The sequence below is a fragment of the Mirounga angustirostris genome, unplaced genomic scaffold (genome assembly GCF_029215605.1).
Source record: "Mirounga angustirostris isolate CCGP_5_RB_7025 unplaced genomic scaffold, mMirAng1.0.hap1 SCAF_12, whole genome shotgun sequence".
Lineage (NCBI taxonomy): Eukaryota > Metazoa > Chordata > Mammalia > Carnivora > Phocidae > Mirounga > Mirounga angustirostris.
In genome coordinates this window covers 18,775,376-18,798,630 of record NW_026991720.1, presented here as the reverse complement: position 1 = coordinate 18,798,630, position 23,255 = coordinate 18,775,376, and the positions used below count along the sequence as shown (strand labels likewise).

General features: G+C 42.6%; 1 protein-coding gene across 1 annotated transcript in view; it reads left to right on the top strand.

The window, feature by feature from the left end:
- Positions 1–515: 515 nt before the first annotated feature.
- The window catches only part of LRGUK (leucine rich repeats and guanylate kinase domain containing), a 108,357-nt gene continuing 85,617 nt past the window's right edge, over positions 516–23,255 (top strand). Inside the window, exons 1-5 of the mRNA XM_045864244.3 lie at positions 516–828; positions 8,367–8,474; positions 11,085–11,166; positions 15,372–15,472; positions 18,756–18,837. Coding sequence (XP_045720200.1) covers positions 532–828; positions 8,367–8,474; positions 11,085–11,166; positions 15,372–15,472; positions 18,756–18,837 — 670 coding nt within the window. The 5' untranslated portion in view covers positions 516–531. The remainder of the gene's footprint in view (positions 829–8,366; positions 8,475–11,084; positions 11,167–15,371; positions 15,473–18,755; positions 18,838–23,255) is intronic.

Sequence of the window (23,255 nt, the reverse complement as noted above, 5' to 3'; positions counted from 1 at the left end):
CGTCTGGTAGTTTCTCTTTAGTATCTGCAATTAAATAACAAGGACAGGAGCCTTGCCTTCTATTTCATTTATGCACAACCTGGTCTCCTATCACCGCGCCGTCCGCTAAAGTTTCAGTGTTAATTAGCTTTCCGACAGAGAGCATTAGAGACATCTAATACTTTCAAAGTATCACTCTGCGGAAAAGGCCTCTGTGAATGAAGCAGGTGAATGAAGGAAGCTCACAGGTGATGTTAGGGTGGGATGAAAAATCTCCAAGAGGGACCTCCAGGTCAGGAGAAACCTGCCGGAGACAAAAGGGGTGCGAAGAAAAGAGGTGAAAATGAGAAGGACAAGTAAAAAGAAAACCAGCGATTGAACGAACTACAAGAAAAAACAGCCAGACGAGTCAGACGAAAAGAAAGAAGTCGCGAGTCAGCGCTGGCTCAGACAGTGAGCCAAGACGCGCGGAGGAGCGGAGGTTACAGCCCAGAATCCCTTGCGGCGCCTCCTTCCCGGGCGTCAGTCTCCTAGGCAACCCCGGTAAACAAGATGGCGACCGCCGGGAGCGATCCCCGGTGGCCGATGTCTTCCTCTCTCCAGAGCAGTCCGCGAACTGGAGCCCAGTGGATTCTGCCGCGCTCAGAAAAAGAGCGTCAGTCTTGCTGGTCTTCTTTTCCCATGGGGCAGAGACCGAAAGGAACTTTCCATAAAGCCTCCTCCTACCTGCTCCAGCAGCTCATTCACCGCTCTCGGGAGTCGGACGCGGACGGAGAGGAAGACGAGGGCGAGGGCGAGGGCGAAGTGGAATCCGAGGAGTCCTCAGAGTCCGAGATGCTGAATTTGGAGGTGTGCCTTCCCCCGCCCCCACCCCCTCGCTCCCTTCTCCAGCCGTCGGGCCCGGCTGCTTCGGCGGCAGCTTCGCCACGCGCCCCGCACCAGCCCTCGGGCTCTCGCCGCCGGGAGCGCCTCTCCCTGGCCGCTCCTAGGCTCCTTCTCCTTTCCTCCCGTTTCCTCCCCCTTTGCCAGGCATATTTCCAAGTGTCTCCCTTTTTTGTCACTAGCACATTTGGCGTCTTAAGAGTCAAGTTGCACAGCGTCCTGATGAAAAAGCTTCCACCTCTTTGTGTGCGGAGTTACAGCTTTAGCTTTTAAAACCTGGGCTTCGACGGTATTCTGAACGGGCAGAGTTCGTCTTTGGCACCCCCTGCACCGTTTTCCGTGATTGTGAAGTACACCAACACTCTCCCCCACTTCCAGTCCCTTCATCCTCCTTCCTCCAGGGGGGAAGAAATTACTTTCCTGAAATAATCTGGTAAGGGCTAACTCAAAGACCGAGCGAGTTGAAAGTCTAATGCATTACTTCTGCCAGGGGTATTAATGCATTATCACACAAGCAACACACACGCACCCCCTTCCAGTGTTCAAACAGCCAGCTCACTGTGGTAGTGTTTTCCGAGGTGGAGAATGTTTCTTACCTTGCATCTGTATTGCCTGAGGTGTGGCTTTGCCTTCACATTACTATAAATTCTCTTTTCTACGGTACCTCTTCTACCAATTACACTTCTTTCCTGCACTGATCATCATCGTATTCTTTTTACCCCACTGCCTGCTTTTTTTGGTTTGGGGTGGGGGGTGGTTTGGGTGCCTTTCCACCTCTTACCACTTCCTTCCCTTGGCTTCTAACATATTGTTTGCTTTTTTTCAAAAACAGAAGTTGATTTGCTTCCTTTCAATAAACTGTTGGGTTTTCCTCTTTGTCTTGGCTTCCAGGAAACTCAGAATATTTTTCTTAATTTTAATGGTTTTTCTCTAGGGTTTTCTCTCCCCTTTCCTCTTCCTTCATGGTATAAACTGCTGCAGAATCTTTTCTGAAGTAGATATAATACAGAGAAATAGAATGTTTCCAGTACCCCTGTTCTGTGATATTCTGGCTTCCCTGCTCTGCATCTTTGGGCATTTTCCTAGTCCCCTCTTCGCCGTGAGGCCAAATATGTTTTTCTTTGTTATTCCCATTCTCTTTCACAAACTCCTTTCCTCATTTGTCGTGTTTCTTCGTATTCACCTGTCTGTAATTTGCACTGTCTTATGTTCCTCTGATTTTACCATTAACCACCTACATTCTTTTCCCACTTAGGTTCCCTTCTTTCGTATCGTCCTTTTATCCATTTTCAACATTTGGCCCATTTTTCCACCCTTCTCTCCCATTTTGACTTTCCTCTTCTACCTCCTTCTATATGGGCTGGTTACACATTAGTTTTTCTTAAAGTGGACGATAGAAAATTATTACTTATGTTATTCCTCTTTTGTTGATCTACTTTGCTACCCTTAACAGTGACAAATGCAAAACTGTAGCAGTGTTTTTACAACTTGGAGATGTTTGTATGGTTTCTACCAGCGTCCACCCCAAAGGAATTCACAGATGAATCACCGGTTTACTTTATTATTCTAATTAACGCATGCTCTTGGGCTATGGGCTTCATTAGTGCTGGTATTAATCTGTCTTCAGTATGCCATTAACAAACCATAGTGGGGGGGTTGATTTTTTTTTTTTAAAGATTTTATTTATTTATTTATTTGAGAGAGAGAGAGAGAATGAGAGAGAGAGAGCACATGAGAGGGGGTAGGGTCAGAGGGAGAAGCAGACTCCCTGCTGAGCAGGGAGCCCGATGCGGGACTCGATCCTGGGACTCCAGGATTATGACCTGAGCCGAAGGCAGTCGCTTAACCAACTGAGCCACCCAGGCACCCAGCGGGGGGGTTGATTTGAATTGGTTATCCCTCGCTTGTAGGCTGTGTGTGGAAAAGTTTAGTTTTTCTTCCACTTATGTTGTAAATATTAATATTTATTTTGTGTTCTTACATCCTATTTTAGCTTTTTAGAGTATCTAATAAATTTTAATAGGCTGAATAAACTGAAAACTTTTGAAAGGAAAACTTTTAAAAGGATTTAGACTTGCATGTTCAGAGATTTATTATCCATCTCCTTGCCTGGCTAAGGTTTATAATGCTATGATGGTCACAGTGGTTATTGAGTGCCTATAGTGTAATTAGTCTCAGAAGCCCCTGGTGAACTTAAGGTAGACCAGCTGTTCAGAATACTGCCTTTGATTAGTTTTGAGATTTTGAGCAAGTTATTTCACTTCTCTTCTCCTCTGTAATCTGGGAATTCTAATAATACCTATCTCATAGGAGAGTTGTGAGAATTAGATGAGAACCTATTAAGTAAAACACTTACCATAATATTTTTACTGATACAATAACACACATGTTTTTTATCTGCTAACTATAGCTCATTAAGTGATTTGGTTAATTTCACTGACTTGAGCAGTCACTGAATGATTGCTATGTAGGAGCCACTCTGACTACATGACATGTGTCTGGTACATGGAAACTACTCTGCCAGTAACTTAATGTGGGTAATGTCTACTCATGGGATAGTTATAAACATCAGATTGGATAAGAAAGTCTGTTAAAGTTCTTGATACAGTGTCTGATACAGAGTAGGTTCCTAAAAGTTACAGAGGTAATGCCTAGTAGCAATAGTAATGACAGAAGAAGACGAGAACGTCACTGAGGACCTGGTGTCCCCTGCACTCAAGGTCAGATAAGGATGTGAGTAAATCACAGCTATTGAGTATCTGAAGCGTTATACACAGGTGTGTACAGATGACAGCTGGATTGCAGAGATCCATGGCAGACTTCGAGGGAAGCAGACCCTTGTCTGGGTGGAGAGGGGGTGTGTGGGCAGGCACGTAGCCCCTGTTCCTACTGATGACTTATAGGTGAGAGCAGAGAAAGCAGCTGAGGCAGGGGCCAGATTGTGGAGGGTTTTACGCTGTTTTACAGACCATGGAACTTGGGTCTCTAAGCAGTGGGGAGCTGCCCTGGTAGCTGCCCCGACTGGCGTTAGATTAGAGGATGGTAAGACTGGAGACAGGGATATCAATGAGAAGACTCTAGCAATGTCTACGGAGGAGAGGCAAGAGTCCGGATTAAGGAAGTGGAAGTGGGAATGGCAAGGAAGCTAAAGACGAAGACATTTAAAATATTTAATGTGGGACAGTTACTAATATTGGAAGTCTAGGATGACTGCCAGGTCTCTGGCATGGTCTGGGGACATATTAAGGCCATTCACCACAATAGGAAAAGGGATAGCAGCTGCACACGAGTCAGATATATGAATCACATGACTCTGGAAATCGGGGAGGGGCCTCAGGGTAGGAGACCTGGGATCATCAGCATTGGGGTCTGTGAGATCATCCGGGAAGAGAAGAGGAGGGTCAAGGGAAGAACCGAGGGGGTACAGCAGATGAAGAGGCATCAGGGAAGGCAACAGGAAAGGAATGGTAAGCGGAGGAGGAGAAGAAAGAAGGGCTGTGTGAGGGGAAGCCAAGGCAAGGAAGAGTCTCAAGAACGTGGAAATGAGTTGTGCTGCCAGTAGGTTAAGTGGAAAGGGCCCTAAAGAGTGCTCACTAGCTTTGCCCATTTGAGGGTGATTGGAGACCTTGGCCCATGTGGTTTTGTGATGTGGCGAAGGCAGAAGCCTAACTCACGTGCACTGAAGAGTGAATGGGAGGTGAGCAAGGGGGCACTAAAGAATGGAAAAGCAGCTCTGCAGTAGCTCGGTTATTTAGGGAAGCTGTAGCTGTAGCTAAAGGAACGTGCGGGACCGAAGGGACGCACAGACTTGCACCACTGGAGAACTGACAGGGTGCAAAATGATGGTGGAGAGAGACTGGCTGAAATCCCAGGCAAAGAGGGCAAAATGGAGGGTCCCCGAGCAAGGTCCCTGAGGAAACAGGAGGTGGGGGCCCTGAGTGCAGAAAAGAAGCAGTCTGCCTCTGACACCCGAATGAAGGGCATTTGGACAGGTGAAGAACCCTGATGGGGTTGGCGTCTGATCACCTCTACTTTGCCTTGGAAGTGGAGGAGCAGTGTATCTGCTGAGAGTGAGGTCAAAGGAGTGGAGGCACCCAGAGGCTCAAGGAGAGGATGAAGATCTGGCAGCCAAGGTGGGAGCTGATGAAGAACGAGGGACTGGAACAGCAGCCTGCCCAGCTAACAGCTGACCCCTGAGTGGTACCAGCAAGCATGGTTGTGGGGCCCCTCCCAGCCCACTCACTAGCTCAAGGGCAGGAGCAGTTTTTATTCACTCAGCCGTGTTTGAGCACCTACCGGGTACCAGGCACCATCTTGCCCCTCCTGCTTTATGCTTCAGCTATTTTGAACTCTGGTTCCCCAATGGGCCGTGTTCACTTTTGCCTTTGGAGTTTTGTACCTGTTGCCTTTTTGCCCACAGTACCCTTCTTGGTCCTCTTCTCCTGCCCTTTCTTCTCCTTTGCCAGAGTAACTCAGTTACTTGTGTCTCAACTTCATTGCTTTCTCTCCCAGCAAGTCTTTGCTAACCTCCTAATTCCCCCTAGAACTGACATAAAATGGATGCCCTGCTTATAGTCAAAGCATCCTGCTTACTCGTATTGTAATATCTATCAAACTACTGAAATTGCTTGTGTACTTGTCTGTCTCCCAGATTGAATTGTAAATCCCTTGAGGATAGGCACCATGTCTTATTCATAAATCTGTTCACTGAGCCTAGCATACTGGCTGGCATGTGCCTGGCATGCTATAAAGATTTTTGTCCCAAATGAATGATGAGCATGACAGAGTCCCTGCCTCAGAGCGGTAGTTGATTGTGTACTTGATTCAGGTTTGGGTATGTGTGCGGTAGTTTGAGTCGGGGGGACGAGGAGTCAGAGACTTAAGGGTAGAGAGACATTGAAATGGCCCAGGGGATACCAAGCAGGGAAGGAAGTGAGAGGGGACAGATAGACTCTGAGAGAGGAAAAGATGAACAGACCGGAGATTTTGTTGTCATCACAACAGGGTCAGTAGGGGTTGGAAAGGTTGTAGGATCACAGAGGAGAATACTAGGTTCTGAGGTTTCTAAGGTGGAACAGTTCAGCATGATGACTTGGTCCAGGGCATGGCCATGGGGATGAGTGGCTGAAGCTGAGTAGAGATCAATTTAAAGTTGATTGTGGAGATGAGGAAGAAACATGTGTGTGTGCGTGAGTGCTTGGGAGTAGGAGGGGGATTGAATGGCCATCCTTAGGCTCTGAAGCCACTCAAGATCAAGCAGGGCTTGTAAAGGTCTGAAAATGACCAAAGATCAGAAGGGAAAGGCATGATGCTGATAAGTGGCAAGAACCTCAACGGAGGTGTGAGGGGGTTGCCATGGGGAGGCTTGCCTTGGGGATCTGGGAAAAGGCTGACCAGGGTGCCGGTCTCCATATCAGTAGCTATGTTGAAAGACAGACATTGACCTACTATCAGTCAGGGGTGCAATATCTTCTCACACCAGGAAATAGAGGCAGTGGGTCAGGTAAATTTCAGAGGTTTAGATGGAAAGTTTTGGAGGGAAGGTAACACCCCCACCTCTAATCCTTCCCAGGCCTTGTATAAGAAGTTGGAACTATATTTAGAAAAGTGAGTGTCGGGGCGCCTGGGTGGCTCAGTCGTTAAGCGTCTGCCTTCGGCTCAGGTCATGATCCCAGGGTCCTGGGATCGAGCCCCGCATCAGGCTCCCTGCTCCGCGGGAAGCCTGCTTCTCCCTCTCCCACTCCCCCTGCTTGTGTTCCCTCTCTCGCTGTGTCTCTCTCTGTCAAAATAAATAAATAAAATCTTAAAAGAAAAAAAGAAAAGTGAGTGTTTTTCTTCCATTTGTAAACAGGTTGATTGGTATGGAAGAATGAAACAGTAAGATGCGGAATTTCCAACTTCATCTATTAGTGGAAACAACTGTCATTTATTGGGAACACTTGCTGTAGTTCTAGGCAAGGCACTAAGAGCTTTACACTGTTTTTTTTTTTTTTTTTCATTCTCCCTAAAACATTAAGAGAAGGTAATAACATTTCCTATTGCAGATATGAGGCTCAGAGAAAACTTTATCTCCCCAAAGTCATAAACTGAAAATGGCAGATCGGGGGTTCAAACCAAGCCTGTCCAGCCTCACAGCCTGTGTGCTATCTCCATATATATCCATGAGAGATATTTGCTTCCTTGGGCTACTGGAGGTGGAGGGGGGGCACAGAGAAACTCTTTCTAGTAGCACAAGCCCATGTACTTACGGCCTCAATACCAGCAGCCTGAGCAGCATTGCTGGTTCCTGAATTAATATAGAACTGGGAAGAGTATTTTGCCATTATTGTCCACATGCTAGTCACGGTTAGCTCTATTGGTGTGACTGATGGGATTACTGGATTTTGTGTCCTCATGCTGATGTTAGTGTTAATGTGTTGGTCATTATAGAGTTGAAGGCAGTGCAAACCTAACACTGATCTACCTGTTGTCTCTTCCGTTTGTTATTTTTGGGGAGAGTGCATTTTGACTCATCAGTGGTTCATGGCTTTCTACAGACCAAGGGCCAACCTCCTTATGGCAGTGATTGTTACCCTTTTAATAAATCTTGTAAATTGTGTGAATCCAGTAAAATTAGCTAGTAAGTAAATTGAGAACCTGTTTTGTTTGTTTTATTTTTTTCCAGCAAGAATACCAGATTTAGCAAAGTAATTGCCTTAATTTGGATGTAACCATCTTTTTGGGTGGAGGCCAGCAGTCTAGTATAGTGGTTAGAAGTGCCCTGGAATCAGACAGATTCAAGTTTGTGTTCTGGCTCTGTCACATACTAGCTCTGTGGTTTTAGGCAAGTTAACCCCTGTAAGCCTTAGTTTCCTCATCTGTCAAATGGAACTAAGAGTACCTACCTCAGGGTTATCAGGAGGATTCAATGAGTTGATCACTGAAAGCTCTTGGTGCCTGGAACAAAGAAACACTCACCATTAATGGTGATGCCTCCGCTGCTGTTGTGTTGATTTCACTTTGAATGCCTAATGCAAGTGACCACCAGAAAATTCGGTGGCAATGAAAACACCGATTTGATAGGTATTTGTATGTCCTATGTATGTGTCTTCAACATAGAATTTTCTTTAGGGCTGATAAATTCTGGAAGGGTCAGCTCCTGATTATGTAATGTACTAAGTGCTGGCTATGAGGAGGTGAACTGTTTCTTTTCTTTTCTTTTTTTTTTTTTTTTTAAAGATTTGTCCATTTGAGAGAGTGAGAGAGCACTAGAGAGCACGAGCAAGCGAGAGCAGGGGGCAGGGCAGAGGGAGAGAAAGAGAGCCTCAAGCAGACTCCCCACTGAGTGCAGAGCCTGTTATGGGGCTTGATCTCATGACCTTGAGATCATGACCTGAGCTGAAATCAAGAGTCAACACTTAACCTAACTGAGCCACCCAGGCACCCCTGGACTGGAAGGGTCTTTTCTAATGGAAGTCCTTTGTCCGCCTCTCTGGTTTTTTGTTTTTGTGTGTTTTTTTTTGCAGGAGGAATTTGATGGGGTCCTGAGAGAGGAGGTCGTGGCCAATGCCCTTCACCAGTTGGGGCGCTCAGGCTCCGGGACTGAGCAGGTCTATCTCAATCTAGCTTTATCAGTGAGTATGACAAGATCACCATGGGCTTACTGGGCTACATCTTGATACTGGTTGGACCATATCTGTTTTTTCTGGTACTCATAGCTTTTGTCGTGGCCCCAGATCTCAGAGTCTTTCATTTGATGGAGACTGGTGATAAGACTTATTTGTTATATGAGGTATCAAATCAAAGAGCTCTGGGCAGTCCAGTAATCAGCCCCTGAATTCCTTTGTTTTCATTCCCATCAGTCTGTTTCTTTCATCTTAAGTAGTCTGTATTATAGTAATCAATGCTTTCTTTCCAGAAGTTGAATTTGATTCTGTGAAACCAATCAAAAACTCTAAGAATTTTCTCTCTGATCAGTGCCAGGACTAAAATTAATATCTAAATCCAAGGGAACAAAGTATTTTGGTATTGACTCCCCCCGCCCAAGTATGTCAAGAAATAAGTAGCTTTCAGCCACAGTTCACTTTCCAAAAGATACCCCATTATTAAAGAAAAAAATGTGTTGTTCAATTTTCAAGATATCAATACTAACACATAATCTTGGCTTCACTTTTTAAGGGAAGCTGTAAGAGCAAAGTACTCATCATTTTTCAAGTTCTTTCTTCCTTTTGTTTCTCTATAGTCCTAGAAAAATAATTTAACTCTTTTTGCTTCCTTATATTGTAAAGTATTAAATATTCCTTGGAGATCCACACAGTAAATGCAGATACGTAGGTGAAAAAAAGCCCGCTGAAATTTTGCTACTGTACTATAATTTGGCTAAAGTATATATAATTCACAGCAAGCAAAGCATATACAACTCATAATCTTGGTCCATCTTGGATTTGAGCTAGTAAACTATCCAAGAAATGTTAAGCTCTTTCCACCCATGCTGGTTGCATGGCAGATCCTTTGAGGACAGCATATTAAGGCTGTAATCTTTTACTGTTTTCACTTTATAACATTTTATGGATGACTCAGCCAGTTAAGCAGAAACTCACAGGGAGCATCCTGTATACACTGCCCTGTGTCGGGCATTGGAAGGGTAGATAATTCCAGCATCCAATACATCCCCGCACAAGTCCATTTCAATCAATATTCTACTTATGTACGTAGTGCTATGCCTTAAATTGATCTGCAGGAAAAAAAAAAAAAGATCCTTTAAATCTTATTTCAGCTAGATGGACTAATGCTTAACTTAACTTGCCCCTGACCTCCTTACATTTGAGATATTACATATTGAATTACTTTGCCTTTATAACCTGTCTTACTGCATACACTTTCTTATGGTTGCCTGGTTTGGTGATTTTTTTCCCCCCTTGTATCTTATGTTACACATTATTTTTTACTTTTTCTTTTTTTTATTTTCTTTTTTTTTTTTAAAGATTTTATTTATTTATTTGAGAGAGAGAGAGAGAGAAACAGCATGAGAGGGGAGAGGGTCAGAGGGAGAAGCAGGCTCCCCGCTGAGCCGGGAGCCTGATGTGGGACTCGATCCCAGGACTCTGGGATCAGGACCTGAGCTGAAGGCAGTCGCTTAACCAACTGAGCCACCCAGGCGCCCATATTTTTTACTTTTTCTTATTACTTATGTACATAGCCTCTCTCCTACCAAAGTCCTAAGTTTCTTAAGGGCACAGTACAGCTCTACCCCATAACTGCACTGTATTTCTCATGATGCACAATGCCTTGTGCATGGTAGGTTTTCTTTAATATTTATTACACTATTCTTGTGACCTTAATTAAACATTTTTATCATCAGTATATTTGCAAACTTGCTCATCATGATACTTCATTGGTTGGCTTTTTCTGATTCTCACACTGCAACATAAACCAGCCACAAGAGTCTGTTCCAAGGGACCAAATTCCCCTCTCCCATCCTGAAGTTCTCTAGAAGCAAGATTTCGTGGAAAGAATCTTGGAGAAGGATTAGGAGACTTGGATCTGCTTCTCTGTTGCTAATTTGCTGTGTGATTTTAGGTTATTTACATCCCTCTCTGTCCCTCATATTCCTCATCGTCAAATTGGGAATAGTCCACCCTATGGATCTCAGTTTTACTTGGTCAGATGAGATTACTGTGAAGGAGCTTTGAACAGGACCCTGTGAAAATGTAGGTGACAGTGTTATTAATGATCTCCTGATGATGCGTGAGATCTCTTTAGCATTTCATTTAAATTCTAGGCATCTGCCTTTTCTTCTACTAGAGAAAGGCTTTAGCCTTACTGCTATTATGTGGGGTTTTCTTTTCTTCTTTTTTTTTTAATAATAAAACTCTGCTCTAAAGGTCTACCTGACACTGTTTTAATTTGCCTTTTCATGTTGTGTTTGTTCTTGCTAATATCACTAATTTTCCAAGCTCTTTTCTTCTTCAGAGGAATGCATTTTTTAAATGGGTTTGTCATCTGCTTTGAGATCCTATTAGTAGTAGGCCTCAGATTTAGTTCTCTCATTTAACTACTATACTTTTACTATAAGTAAGTATATTTTTACTATACTTTTACTATAACTCTAGTATACTATACTTACTATACTTACAGAAATTCTGGATTTCTTTCTGTCAATTCTTATTTCCAGGTGTCAGGAGATGGCTGAGTACTAACCTGTTAAAGCAGCATTAAAGTCTTTTTACCTTTTATTTTCTCAGGGTTGTGATTTAATTGACATTAGGATTCTCTGTGAATATGTTCACCTACAGAAGTTGGATCTTTCAGTAAATAAAATTGAAGGTATGTAATTTTCATTCTAGTAGATGGATAGATCATTCAGTTATTTCAAAATTTAACCTTTGCAGTATGTAATGTAGATTAATACTACAAAACTTGGTATAAGCGCTATTGTGGATTCATTTACATATCGATGCTCTACTTTGCATGTAAAAAAGGCACCATTGGTGATGAGTAAAGTCAGCAAACATGCAACATTACGCTATGGTTCAAAGGTGCTCAGTGATGTTGAAGAGTATCCCATGGAATGTTTGCTTTGTTTTTTCCTTGTAAGAAACGGCTCGTTACTTCTTTAATACTTTCTGAATATTTGATGATTCCCTTGTCTTTCCCCCTGTTAGTTTATTCAGTACAGATGAATTAGTCCTCCCCTCCCCCCTTTTTTTCCTTTAATGGATTCTTTTCTTTATTTTGCTTTTGCGTCTACATTTTAATTCTGGCCAGCTACTTCTTTTCTTCTTGAGTGCCAGGGATTCACGCATTTATTTATTCCTCTTTTTTTTTTTTTTTTTTTTTACTGTCTCTATACATGTATCTGATTCTTTCAACTTCACCATTTGTAGTTCTCTGTAATGTATTTGTTGTGACATCTTGCTTACATTTAATGAAATTAGTCACATTTTCTTCGAAGCTTGATTCTTGTTCCTAATTTTCTGATCTTATTTGAAGTTAAAGTGTCCGATTTCTTTGGTTTAGACTTGGAGGGAAGTCAGCAGTTGTTATTTCCGACCTGCTTTCTTTGTTGGCCATCTTTCCACTCGCTTGTTTAGCCTGTCTTTTTTATGACGGTTAAATGTTGCTGATACGGGGGCGCCTGGGTGGCTCAGTTGGTTAAGCGACTGCCTTCGGCTCAGGTCATGATCCTGGAGTCCCGGGATCGAGTCCCGCATCGGGCTCCCTGCTCGGTGGGGAGTCTGCTTCTCCCTCTGACCGTCCCCCCTCTCATGTGCTCTCTCTCTTTCTCTCTGTCTCAAATAAATAAATAAAATCTTTAAAAAGAAAAAAAAGAAAAATGTTGCTGATACGGTTTTCTCCGGCTCCTTTCTGATTTCTTCCCCTCCTAAGAGAGCAATAAGTAAAATCCAGCCTTGCTTTTCAGTGGCTAAGAAATATTCCAGCATAGTTTATCCCTCTAATGCTACTGTTTGTGAGTTATTTTTTTTTCTAGTTTTACGAATTTTTTTTTTTTTATGGAAAATTACAAACGTGCACAAGGGACTATTGTAATGAACATTCGGGTCCAACATTTATCAGCCCGTGGGGCCCATCTGGTTTCACCTATACCCCTCCCTGCCCAACTTCCCCAGGGTTATTTTACAGATTTTAGAGCAAGCCCAAGCAGGGGGAGGAGGAGAGGCAGAGGGAGAGGGAGAAGCAGACTCCCCGCGGAGCAGGGAGATCGATTCCCCCAGACCAGATCAGGACCTGAGCCCCTGAGCCAAAGGCAGACGCTCAACTGACTGAGGTAGGCAGGCGCCCCGCCAGGGTTATTTTATTTTATTTATTTTTTAAAGATTTTATTTATTTGACAGAGAAAGAGAGACACAGCGAGAGAGGGAACACAAGCAAGGGGAGTGGGAGAGGGAGAAGCAGGCTCCCCGCGGAGCAGGGAGCCCGATGCAGGGCTCGATCCCAGGACCCTGGGATCATGACCTGAGCCGAAGGCAGACGCTTAATGACTGAGCCACCCAGTATTTTATTTTTTTATTTTTTATTTTATTTTTAAAGATTTTATTTATTTATTCATGAAAGAGAGAGAGAGAGGCAGAGGGAGAAGCAGGCTCCCAAGGAGCAGGGAGCCCGATGCGGGACTCAATCCCAGGACCCTGAGATCATGACCCCAGCCGAAGGCAGACGCTTAACCGTCTGAGCCACCCAGGCGCCCCACCCAGTATTTTAAAGCAAATCCCAGATATACCTATCATTGGAAAGGGTTTTTCAGTGTCACTGGCAGGAGCTGCCCCGCACCCCACCACTCCCAGGTTGGTTTCCTTCCCTGGATAAGGAATTGCAGCGTGATGGGAGGCTGCAGCAATGCTCAGTGGTGGCCTCCCACCCTGGCAGCTTGAGCGGGGACCCCACAGTTGCTAATGGAGCTTTCCTCAGATCAGTCTCCTTTAATCTTTTAGGGCCCATTTTCTTAGCTCATCCAGTGTTTGAGAACCTACTATGTGTAAGGCACAGTATATTTTTCTTTTTTGTGAGAACAGCTTCTGTTCTGATATAGACCAGATTTCAACTTGCATCAGAATCACTTGGGGGGCCTGTTAAAACACAGCTGGCTGTGCCCCACCCTCAGAGTTTCTGATTCTGTAGCTCTGGGGTGGGACTTGAGAATGTGCATTTCTAATTAGTTCCCCAGGGAAGCCGAAGTGCCAGATCCAGGACCACACTTTGAGAACCACCCTTGTAGACGCAAAGAGCTCCTGCCATCTGGTGGACATGGAGGTCACTGCACCAAGTAGGGATTAATGGGCCAGCCAGGGTTAGAAACCCAGCAACCAAGATCGAGCTTTTTTTTTTTTTTTTTCTGTCCGAGTGATTTGAAAGGATCAGTCATCTACAAAGTTGGGATGTAGCTCCATTTCAGTGGTAGCAGCTGCTTCTGCTTCAGGACAGCTCCATGGTACAGCACTTACCTGCCCACAGAAAGATCAGCTCCAAGGACACATGGGGGCTGGTGGACATTAATAGAGTTGACAGACTGATAGATGTGGAGCTGAGCTCAGAAAGGACAAATAGGCAAGACTTGTAAAGTCATGACAGTTTCACCTTAGGTTTCCGTTTCCAGGCAGCCTTCCTTGATTCACTCATTAAGTCCCACCAAAGTGTTAAAAGTCTCAGTGTATTGTCTGCCCTAGAACAATTCCATAAAGACAGGTTTAAGAAGGGTGTGATTTAGACCAGAGAAATGACATAGAATTTGGTGGGATCTCGAGAAGGAAAGATGCTGGGAGGGAGGTGGGCTGAGGGGGGTGCTCATGGTGCCTACTCCAGGGAAGACCCCAGCTGCTGGCCTTGCTCCCTTCTCCTAGGCTGGGTGCATCTGTCACCTGGTGACAGGTCAGAGTGGTCCTCTTGGCTTCAGGTGTGGAGGCTCCATTCTGCCACTAGGGGCCTTCCTGGGGTGGGGGGCGGGAGGCGTAATAGCTGGTTCTGTGACCTAGAATGAAAAGAGAGGGAGAAGCTATTATGATTACTGTTTTCAGGTGGAGACTTAAGTTCCTGCTGGAGTCAGGGCTGTAAATCCTCCTCCTACGATTTTATTTTTTAAAGATTTTATTTATTTATTTGACAGAGAGACACAGCAAGAGAGGGAACACAAGCAGGGGGAGTGGGAGAGGGAGAAGCAGGCTTCCCCCAGAGCAGGGAGCCCGATGTGGGGCTCGATCCCAGGACCCCAGGATCATGACCCGAGCCGAAGGCAGACGCTTAACAACTGAGCCACCCAGGCACCCCTCTTCCTACGATTCTTCCAGAGTCTTTGTCTAATTTATCCTGCTGCCCCGAAGTGTGCCTCTGCTGTAAAGGGGCAGAGGAAGGCAACCCAGTACTTCACCATTTTTACATTTTATACGTTACTGTCATTAGAGCACGGCTGTCCTTAGTGTTCGAGGTTTAGAATATTTGCTTGGGACAAAGTGCAAAACTCAGACATACTTCTGAACCAATCCAGAGCCAACGTAAAATAATAGCAATAATTTAAATCACTTCAAAGAATTAATGAGATTTAGGACTAAGTCCAACTAAAACAAAATTTATAATGAACAAACTTTTCTAATTGTGGCATTTTCAGTCTTTCTGAAAAGAATTCAGTCACTTAGGGGCTAATTATCAAGGGGATTATCTATGGCTTTAGTTTCTCGTCTTTTCCTCCAAGGCTGGTATTTTTTGAAGCATTTGGTTGTTAATAGCTCCTGGGAGAGTGAGCTGGGACCTGGAGGGTGCACCTGTCACTTGAAAAGGGATGGAAGAGGAGGGAAGGCCCTGGGAAGAAGGTGAAGTTAGGAGCTCATGGAGAGTTCTCCACACTGTGTGTGTTTCACGGATTCCTATTTTTATTCATTTCATTTGCTTGCACTAATTAAGAAGTGCATGCAACTGGCATAATGAGAACATGCTCTGATATGACATAAGCTGCTTTTAATGACTTAGTCTAATTTTGATTTTATTGGCTTACCTTATTCTGTATTTGTTTCTCCCCCCAGATCTGTCTTGTGTGAGTTGTATGCCTTACCTTCTAGAACTTAATGCTTCTCACAATAAACTGACGACATTCTTCAATTTCAAGCCACCCAAAAATCTCAAGGTAGGCTTGATCAATACATTCATTCATTAACCGGCTTGCAAAGTACATTAACACGCAAAACAGTGCTTAAACATAATTCAGACACCCTAAGATATGGGAGTAAATAGTATAAATGTCTGAAATGAAATAAAAAGGGATTTGGGTATCACTGATGAAAAAGGAAGATGGTCTGTCTGCAGATAATCTTTTTAGGAAGCTTTGCTAATAGTGTTCAGGCTGAGAAACTAACTTCCTTCTCTCTCCCGCAGCTAAATACTAGTTATTATTTGTATATTTTTAGTATAGTACAACAATTTTATACCTGGAAAACCTGTAAAAATTTCTTTGGGGGCTCAAATTTTGCCCTCCTTATTTATCCAACCTTTACTTTCTTTTTTTTCCACAATGATTTCCGATCTTGCTTCTCTGAAGTTCCTTTTGCATCTGACACACAGCCAAACTCTGTGAACGGTAGTTGATGGAACAGCGGGCTCTGGGCTCTGTCTCGTGCTTTAATGTTGTATAGATCACCTGGGGTTCTTGTGAAACTAGGGATTCTGACCCAGGAGGTCTGAAGTCAGGCCTGAGACTGTGGTTTCTAACAGCCTCCCAGGTGATGCTGCTGCTGGTGGTCCATGGGCCACACCGAAGCAGAGACATTATAGATTCGTGGTTCCCAGACTGTTCTGCACATTGCAATCACCTGGGGACTTTCAAAACCTACTCACGCCTGGCTTTCACTGCCAGAGAGTCTGATTCAAGTGGCCCCAGGTAAGGCCTAGATGTGGAATTTTTAAAAGACCCCCAGGTGGCTCTAATGTGCTGACAAATTTGGGAACCGTTGCTGTGAGCTTGGGATTAGTGTTCTAGTAGACTAATAGATTTCATTAAATATTTTTAGAATTGGACCTCAGTTATTGCTTTTATTATCTATTTTGTTTTATTAACAAACGAAATGAACTTAGAGCCCAAGCATTCTACTGGGGCTCGCACAAATATGAAAGTTTGTTTGAAATCAAGAATCTGACATCATCCATACTGCTAGTGAGATGCTCTTCTTAATTTTTCTTCTGTTCACCACTTTTTTTCTCAATAGTGGGGTAAAAATTTTCCCCTTTGAAATTATGCTTATTGCCAGGGTGACATTCCTTTGTCCAAATAAGCCATGCAAGATGCCTATTTGTACTCGGTGTGGGGCCACGTGGTCTCCAGGTGATCGGGAATTTTATTTGCGGAGCTGTTTCATCTCTCCCTGAGTTGCTGTCCCATTCTGCTTTGTCCTAAGCCCCAGGGAAATGAGTCATGGCAACCGTGTAACCCCTTCCCTGGGAAAAACTTCCTTGGAATTTCTTCCATTCCCCCTCTCCCCCTGCCAAGAAGGCTTCACCAATGAACAAAAACAATGCAGATGCCTCATCTTTAAGGTTCCGAGCTCCCGGAGACTTAAGAGCAAATCTATCGGTCACTGTAGAGAAGTGCCTGGAAAGAGCCAGACCGCCTCTGACGACGTGCTCCAAGCCCTTGTGAACCCTGTATCAGCCTGAGGCAGTGACCCAGGCCTGCTGGTGTTTTCAGGGCATTATCTTAGGCAATCCTCCCCAGAAAGCTGTGAGGCAGCCGCGATGGTCCCATTTCACAGATGAGGACTCCAGAGTATAGAAAGGGCAAATCACATATGTCATCTCTGTTGGGAGGCAGGGCCGGGATGGAGCCCAATGCCTGCCACCCAAGCCTATGTCTTCCCAGGAAACCAGACTTGTGTACACCATCCCACCATCTCGGAAAGCTCTGCATCCTGTTCACTTATTATTTGTGAGCTTTGTGCTACCAGCCAGAGAAGACATATGTTTCCTAAAGCACAGGGGCTTGTTCTTATACACGCTTTGTATTTCCCAGAATGCTTTGCTCTTAGTAGGTCCAGCAGATTCATTTGATGGATGGGACTCCCTGCAAGGCTTCAGGTCCAGTGGAACTCCCAGGGGGAGTCAGAGCACCATCAGAACCCTTTCAGGCCTCTCAACACACCTGGTATCACAGCTGCCAGAGGGCACAGCATGGGCGTGTGGCCCAGAGAAGGGTAGAGTTAGAGAGGAGCAGACCCAGCCATGGCACAGGAACGGAAGGTGTTGATGAAAAAGTGTCAATTGTAGGTAAGCCTAGATCACTATGTTGACTTCCAGTCCATCATTATTACCTAGAAGGCAAAAGTGAATATGAAACTTCATTCCGTCAAGCCAGACTGACTTCTTACGTCAGCCATGGTCTGCGATTGACATAATTGGAGTTTATATAGGCATCAAGTTTTGTGTTCTGTTTGGTTTTTTTTGGACTAACAGTATTTTGTTTGCACATTACTGTTTCTTCACATGGTTCACACACTTGTGTTTTACTGACATTGTGGTCCTGTTGCTATCTTGTGATCGACTTAATCAGTTTTCTTCTCTTCAGTATTTAAAGTTTCAGTATTTAAAGTTTTTAGTATTTAATACATTGATAAAATATTCTTAGTACATTTTTGGGGGTGGAATCACTGTTTTAAAGGGCACAAGAAGATAAGAATTGTGCTCATTAGATCATTGTTTGATAGTTTTCCAGAAAATTATTACATGTGCCCAGCAAGTTATCAATGCAGCATTTTAAAAAAGTTTTTTTTTTTTTAAATCCTTACTGTTCATCTTTTGCTTGTGGGTGAATATTTAGTTATTTAATGTTTTTCTTTAGTCTCCTATTTTTGAGTAAGAACAACTGATGTTGCTGGAAAGGCTTTCCTAAAATAGTCTGTTTTGAGAAAGGATGTTAAGTGGATGAGATGTAGCCTGAAGGATGAATAAAAAAGATTTTTCTGGCACTTGGGAGGTGACACGGGAGAATATATTGAGAGAGAGGAGAAAAGGCAGAGAAAAGATGAGCACGGGAACTAAGTGAATGCCGCTTATGGGACAGTAGAGAAAATGAAAGAAATGGTGGTAAAAGTGGAATTGAGGTGAATTCTGCGGGAAGATGAAGAAAGTCTGAAGTGATTGCTGGAAATGGAGAGAGAGGAAGAGCAGGAATTGAAAGAATTTAGGGGGTGGGGGTGTCCACGCTAGGTGCAGGGCAGGAGCCTCCTCCCCCGTCTCCCTCAGACTGAACAGACAAGGGTCCAGGCAGAACAGGATTAGATATGGGTGGCTATGTTAGCCTTGGCGTATTTTCAGTAATGACTTCTAACCCCACAGCCAGAAAGACCTTCTTATGTGAGGAATTATGGTGGTTAAGCGGACGAAAAATAAACTTTGACATATTGTTCTCTTTTTCTCATCAGAAAGTGGATTTTTCCTACAATCAAATTTCTGAAATGCGTGATTTGTCAGCATGCCACGCTCTCACTAAACTAATTTTGGACAGTATCCTTTGAATGAATAAAGGGGAAATTTGGGTAATAGGCCTGTTAATAACTGTGTACTTGGATGACTTGGAGTGGTACCAGATCAGCAATTTGCTGAAGATGTGTGACTCATTTGAATGACTAAGAATTGATATTCACAAAATGAAGAAAGATATTTTATTTACCAAGGAGTAAGATTGTAAGTCAGAGCTTGCCAAGAGCATCTTATACCTGAAAAAGCAACATAAGACAGTCATTCTTCTGATAAACATAGGCTTATTTTTAATTCTAGAACCAGATAAGTTCTGTTTTAATTGACTCTCTTCTTCAAATTTACTTAAACTTGTGCCCTATTTTATATAAAGGTAGTCTCTGGAAATCCAGATATGACCAAAAGGAAAATAAGTGATTTTTTTTTATTTTACAAAAGAATTTATAGTGATCTCCCTTTAAATAGCAGGCTTCTCTGGCGTATTTAAAATGTACTTTCATTTTTTTAAAAAAGCAAAACCAGCCCCTTTTGATGAGCAACCAACTTCAGGAACCTATCTACTGCATGAGTCAGGCTCCCATGCAGAGCATCTACCTTGAAGTACACACACTCCAACTTCGAAAGCCTAAAGGGTTAATTGGGGATCTGTGAGTTTAATGAGCTTGAATCTCTTTACACCAGAGACTGATGTTTGCTGGGTGATAAGGGAGCAGCATCTTCTCTTTCTCAGTATCTCTCTGCCCACCTGAGGATTTTTCGAGGCAGAGTGGGGAATGAATTGATTGCCCTTGGGTGCCTCATTCCAGGGACAGGGCAGCAGTTGGAACACTACACTTGCAATGAGACGGATGTGGGGAGAACAGAAGGTATATTGTCTTGAAGACGTATTTTGTTGGGGAAAAACCTTTTTCATATATGATGAGAAACTTAGAACATAGCGCCACACTCTTTAGAACTGGTGTGTGAAAATGCGCCATTAGTGGACATTTAGCTGGTGCTCTTGAAGTGAGCAAGTTCTCCTAAATGTAGCCTAATGAGAAAATGATCAAAATGAAATGCTCTGATGGCAAACTAAAGTAGTACACGTTAGCCCAGCATCTGTCCATAGAACTTTTCACTTCATGCTTGATAGTCATACATACTGAATTTGCAAGGAGGTAGAGAGAGGCTGACTGCCCAGAAACCACCTGACTCAAAAATCCACTCAGACCACCTAGAAGAACACTGCTCAGGGAAGATCAATGGCATCAGCATCAGCATTGCCTGGAACTTCTTAGAAATGCAGGCTCTGGGACTCTACCCCAGACCCCTGAAATGAGAACCTGCATTTTTAACAAGACCCCCAGGTGATGGGAGTACATGGTAAAGCTCAAGAAGCGCTGGTCTAGAAGTCAGCTGCGCCCAAGACTCCTACCAGCCAGAAGGGAGGAATGAGCATCCAGAGCTCCATCTAATCTTCAGGGTACCCTGAATGAGGGTGGTCACGTGGCAATCTGGGCTCTGCCTCCCAGAAAAATACTCTTCTGTGTGTAGCATGGGACCACCAGTGAAAACAACTCCACAGGATTTTGGACTCAGGACAGAGGGTGCAGTTTAAAACATTTCTGTTGTGGAAGACTTAAGTTCTATATAAATTTATTTTTTTCCATGTAAGAAACTGTTATGACTCTGTAAATGTCAAATATCATGAAGAAAGGAATTAGGGTTTTACTTTTTTTTTTTTAACCTGACTTTAGAGGTAGCAATTCTATCTTCTCTCCAAAGTATAAAAAGCTGTCATCATTACATCAGAACCAACTGAAATTCAGAACATGGACACATAATTAAAAAGTAACATGGCAGCATTCCTCACCTGTGTTTTTTAAAATGCAAACACAGTAGCCAAAACAAGTCATTGTTTTGTAAAGAGTTCATAAACTCTCTTTTTTTAAAGATTTTATTTATTTATTTATTTATTTATTTATTTGACAGAGCACAAGCCAGGGGAGGGGCAGAGGGAGAGGGAGAAGCAGATGCCCCACCGAGCAGGGAGCCTGATGCGGGGCTCGATCCCAGGACCCTGGGATCATGTCCTGAGCCAAAGGCAGACGCTTAACTGACAGCCACCCAGGCACCCCACCGCCTCATAAACTCTTAATGAAGTAAACTTCTTAGCTTACCATTTTGAAAAGATAGTGGGCTGGTTTAAACAGTACTGAATATGCCTCTTGCTCTATTCAAGAGTGTCACACATACTGTGTATAATTATGTTATTAGATTAGATTTTTGAAAAGACTGAAAAGCTTTGCAATAAAAAAGAATTTTTAAACAAAATTTTTATGCCAGTACATTTGAAAACTTAGATGAAATGAATAAATTCCTAGAAAAATATGCACCAAAATGCTGCTTTGGAAATAGAAACCCTGAGTAGTCCTGTAATTATAAATGCAGTTCTTTTAAAGTAAAGTTAATTAAATTAACATACTCATATAAAAAAAAAAACCCACCAGATCCAAACTTTTAAGAACAGATCTTCTAATAATGAACAAATTCTTTCAAAGATTAAGAATAGAAGGCATATTCACAATCCATTCTAATGAGATTACTTTGATATCCAAAAGCATATAAGGAACAGTAAGAGAAAGGAAAATGACAGACTCATTTCACTCTTGATCTAGATGTAAAATCCTAAACCAGTATTGGCAAACTGAATCTAATAGTGTTTGAAAAAAGATAATAGACCATGACCAAGTTTGGTTTATCTCATGAACGTAAGGATAGTTTAATATTAGAAAGTCAATACATGTCATTATGTTAACAGATTAAGAGGAATAAACCATATAATCAGTAGGTTTAGAAATGTAATAGATAGAATTTAATAAAATCTAATTTACAATAAAAACTGTTAGTAAGCTAGTAATAAGGGATTTTCTCAACTTGCTAAGATCTATAAAAATATTTGAAGCAGACTTTATCCTAATTGGGGACATGTTCTAAGCGTTCTTTAAAATTGGGAACAAGACAAAGATCTCTACTGTTGCCCCTTATATTCCTCATTGTTTTGGAGGTTTTAGTACTATAAAACAAGAGAAAAAAAATTGAAACTGTAAAGATTGAAGGGAGAAGATAAAAGTCATTTTTTTTGCAAATGATATGATTGTCCATAGAGAATATCAAAAATAACTCACAATAAACTACTAGAAATGATAGTTTTGAGAGTTCAACAAAGTAGTTGGATATGACTTCTATAAACAGAAATCCATTGCATTTTTCTACATCACGAACAAGCAATTAGAAAACACAACTAAAACGGAGACCCCATTTACAAGAGCAATAAAAATGAATCTTAGTAACAATGAATAAGGCCTGTGGGAGGAATATCGTTATATTCCTTCCATATATATTCCTCCCATTATATATAACTTTATCGAAGAGCATTAAAGACCTAACTAAAGAGAAATATATTCCATGTTCCCAGACAGGAAAATGGGAGAAGATGTATAAAAAGAGTTTTACAGAAAATGAGTCAGATAAGGCTAATGAACATAAGACTAGATGTCAACCTCATTTGTGTTCGGAGAAATGCAACCCTAGACCACACGAGATCTATATTACATCCATTCAATTGACAAAATTTAAGAAATCTAAAAATATCAAGTGTTGGAGAACATGTAGGTCAAGAGGATGTCTTTTTTTCTTCCTTTCGGTGTCAAATTAGTTCAACCACTTTGGAGAGCCATTTTATGTTCTTTTATAAAGTTGAACATCCAAATTTCCTGTGGCCTAGCACTTCATTCCTACATATGGGAAGCTTAGCATACGTGTATCTGGAAGCTTGTATAAGAATGCTCATAGCAACACTGCTTGTCATAGCAAAAAATTGAAATAGCCCATATGCTCATTGATAAGAGAAAGCATAAAGTACGTTATAATAGCATATCATACAGTAGTGAAAATGAATGAAATATATCTCCATGCGGCAGTAGGGATGCATCTTAATAAAACTATAATTTTAGTATCAAACCAAAGGGGAAAGGGAAGAGGAAGTGGACAATTCAGCATACTGGTCATCTCCGAGAGGGGGGCGTTGGATGTACCTGGAGGGGCGTGCAGAGGTAGATGTTAGTTACTGCTCACGTTCTTCTTGGGCTGGAGACAGGGGCCATTTCAAGAGCGTTCATTAGGTTTTTTTTTTTTTTTTTAAATAAATATACATAGGCCATGTATGGGCAAATGGTGTATCTGTGTCCATTAAAAAGGTTTTAAATCTGAAAATTACTGATTTCTTGGAAAACAGTTATTTACCAAGCTTCAAACTTGAGCTTGTATCAGAATCCCCTGGAGGGTTGGTTAAAACAGCTCTTGCTGATCTCCACCCTCAGAACTTCTGGTGGAGTAGGTCTGGGGTGGTACCTGAGAATTTGCATTTTAAACAAGCTCCCGGGTGATGCCGATATTGCTGGTCT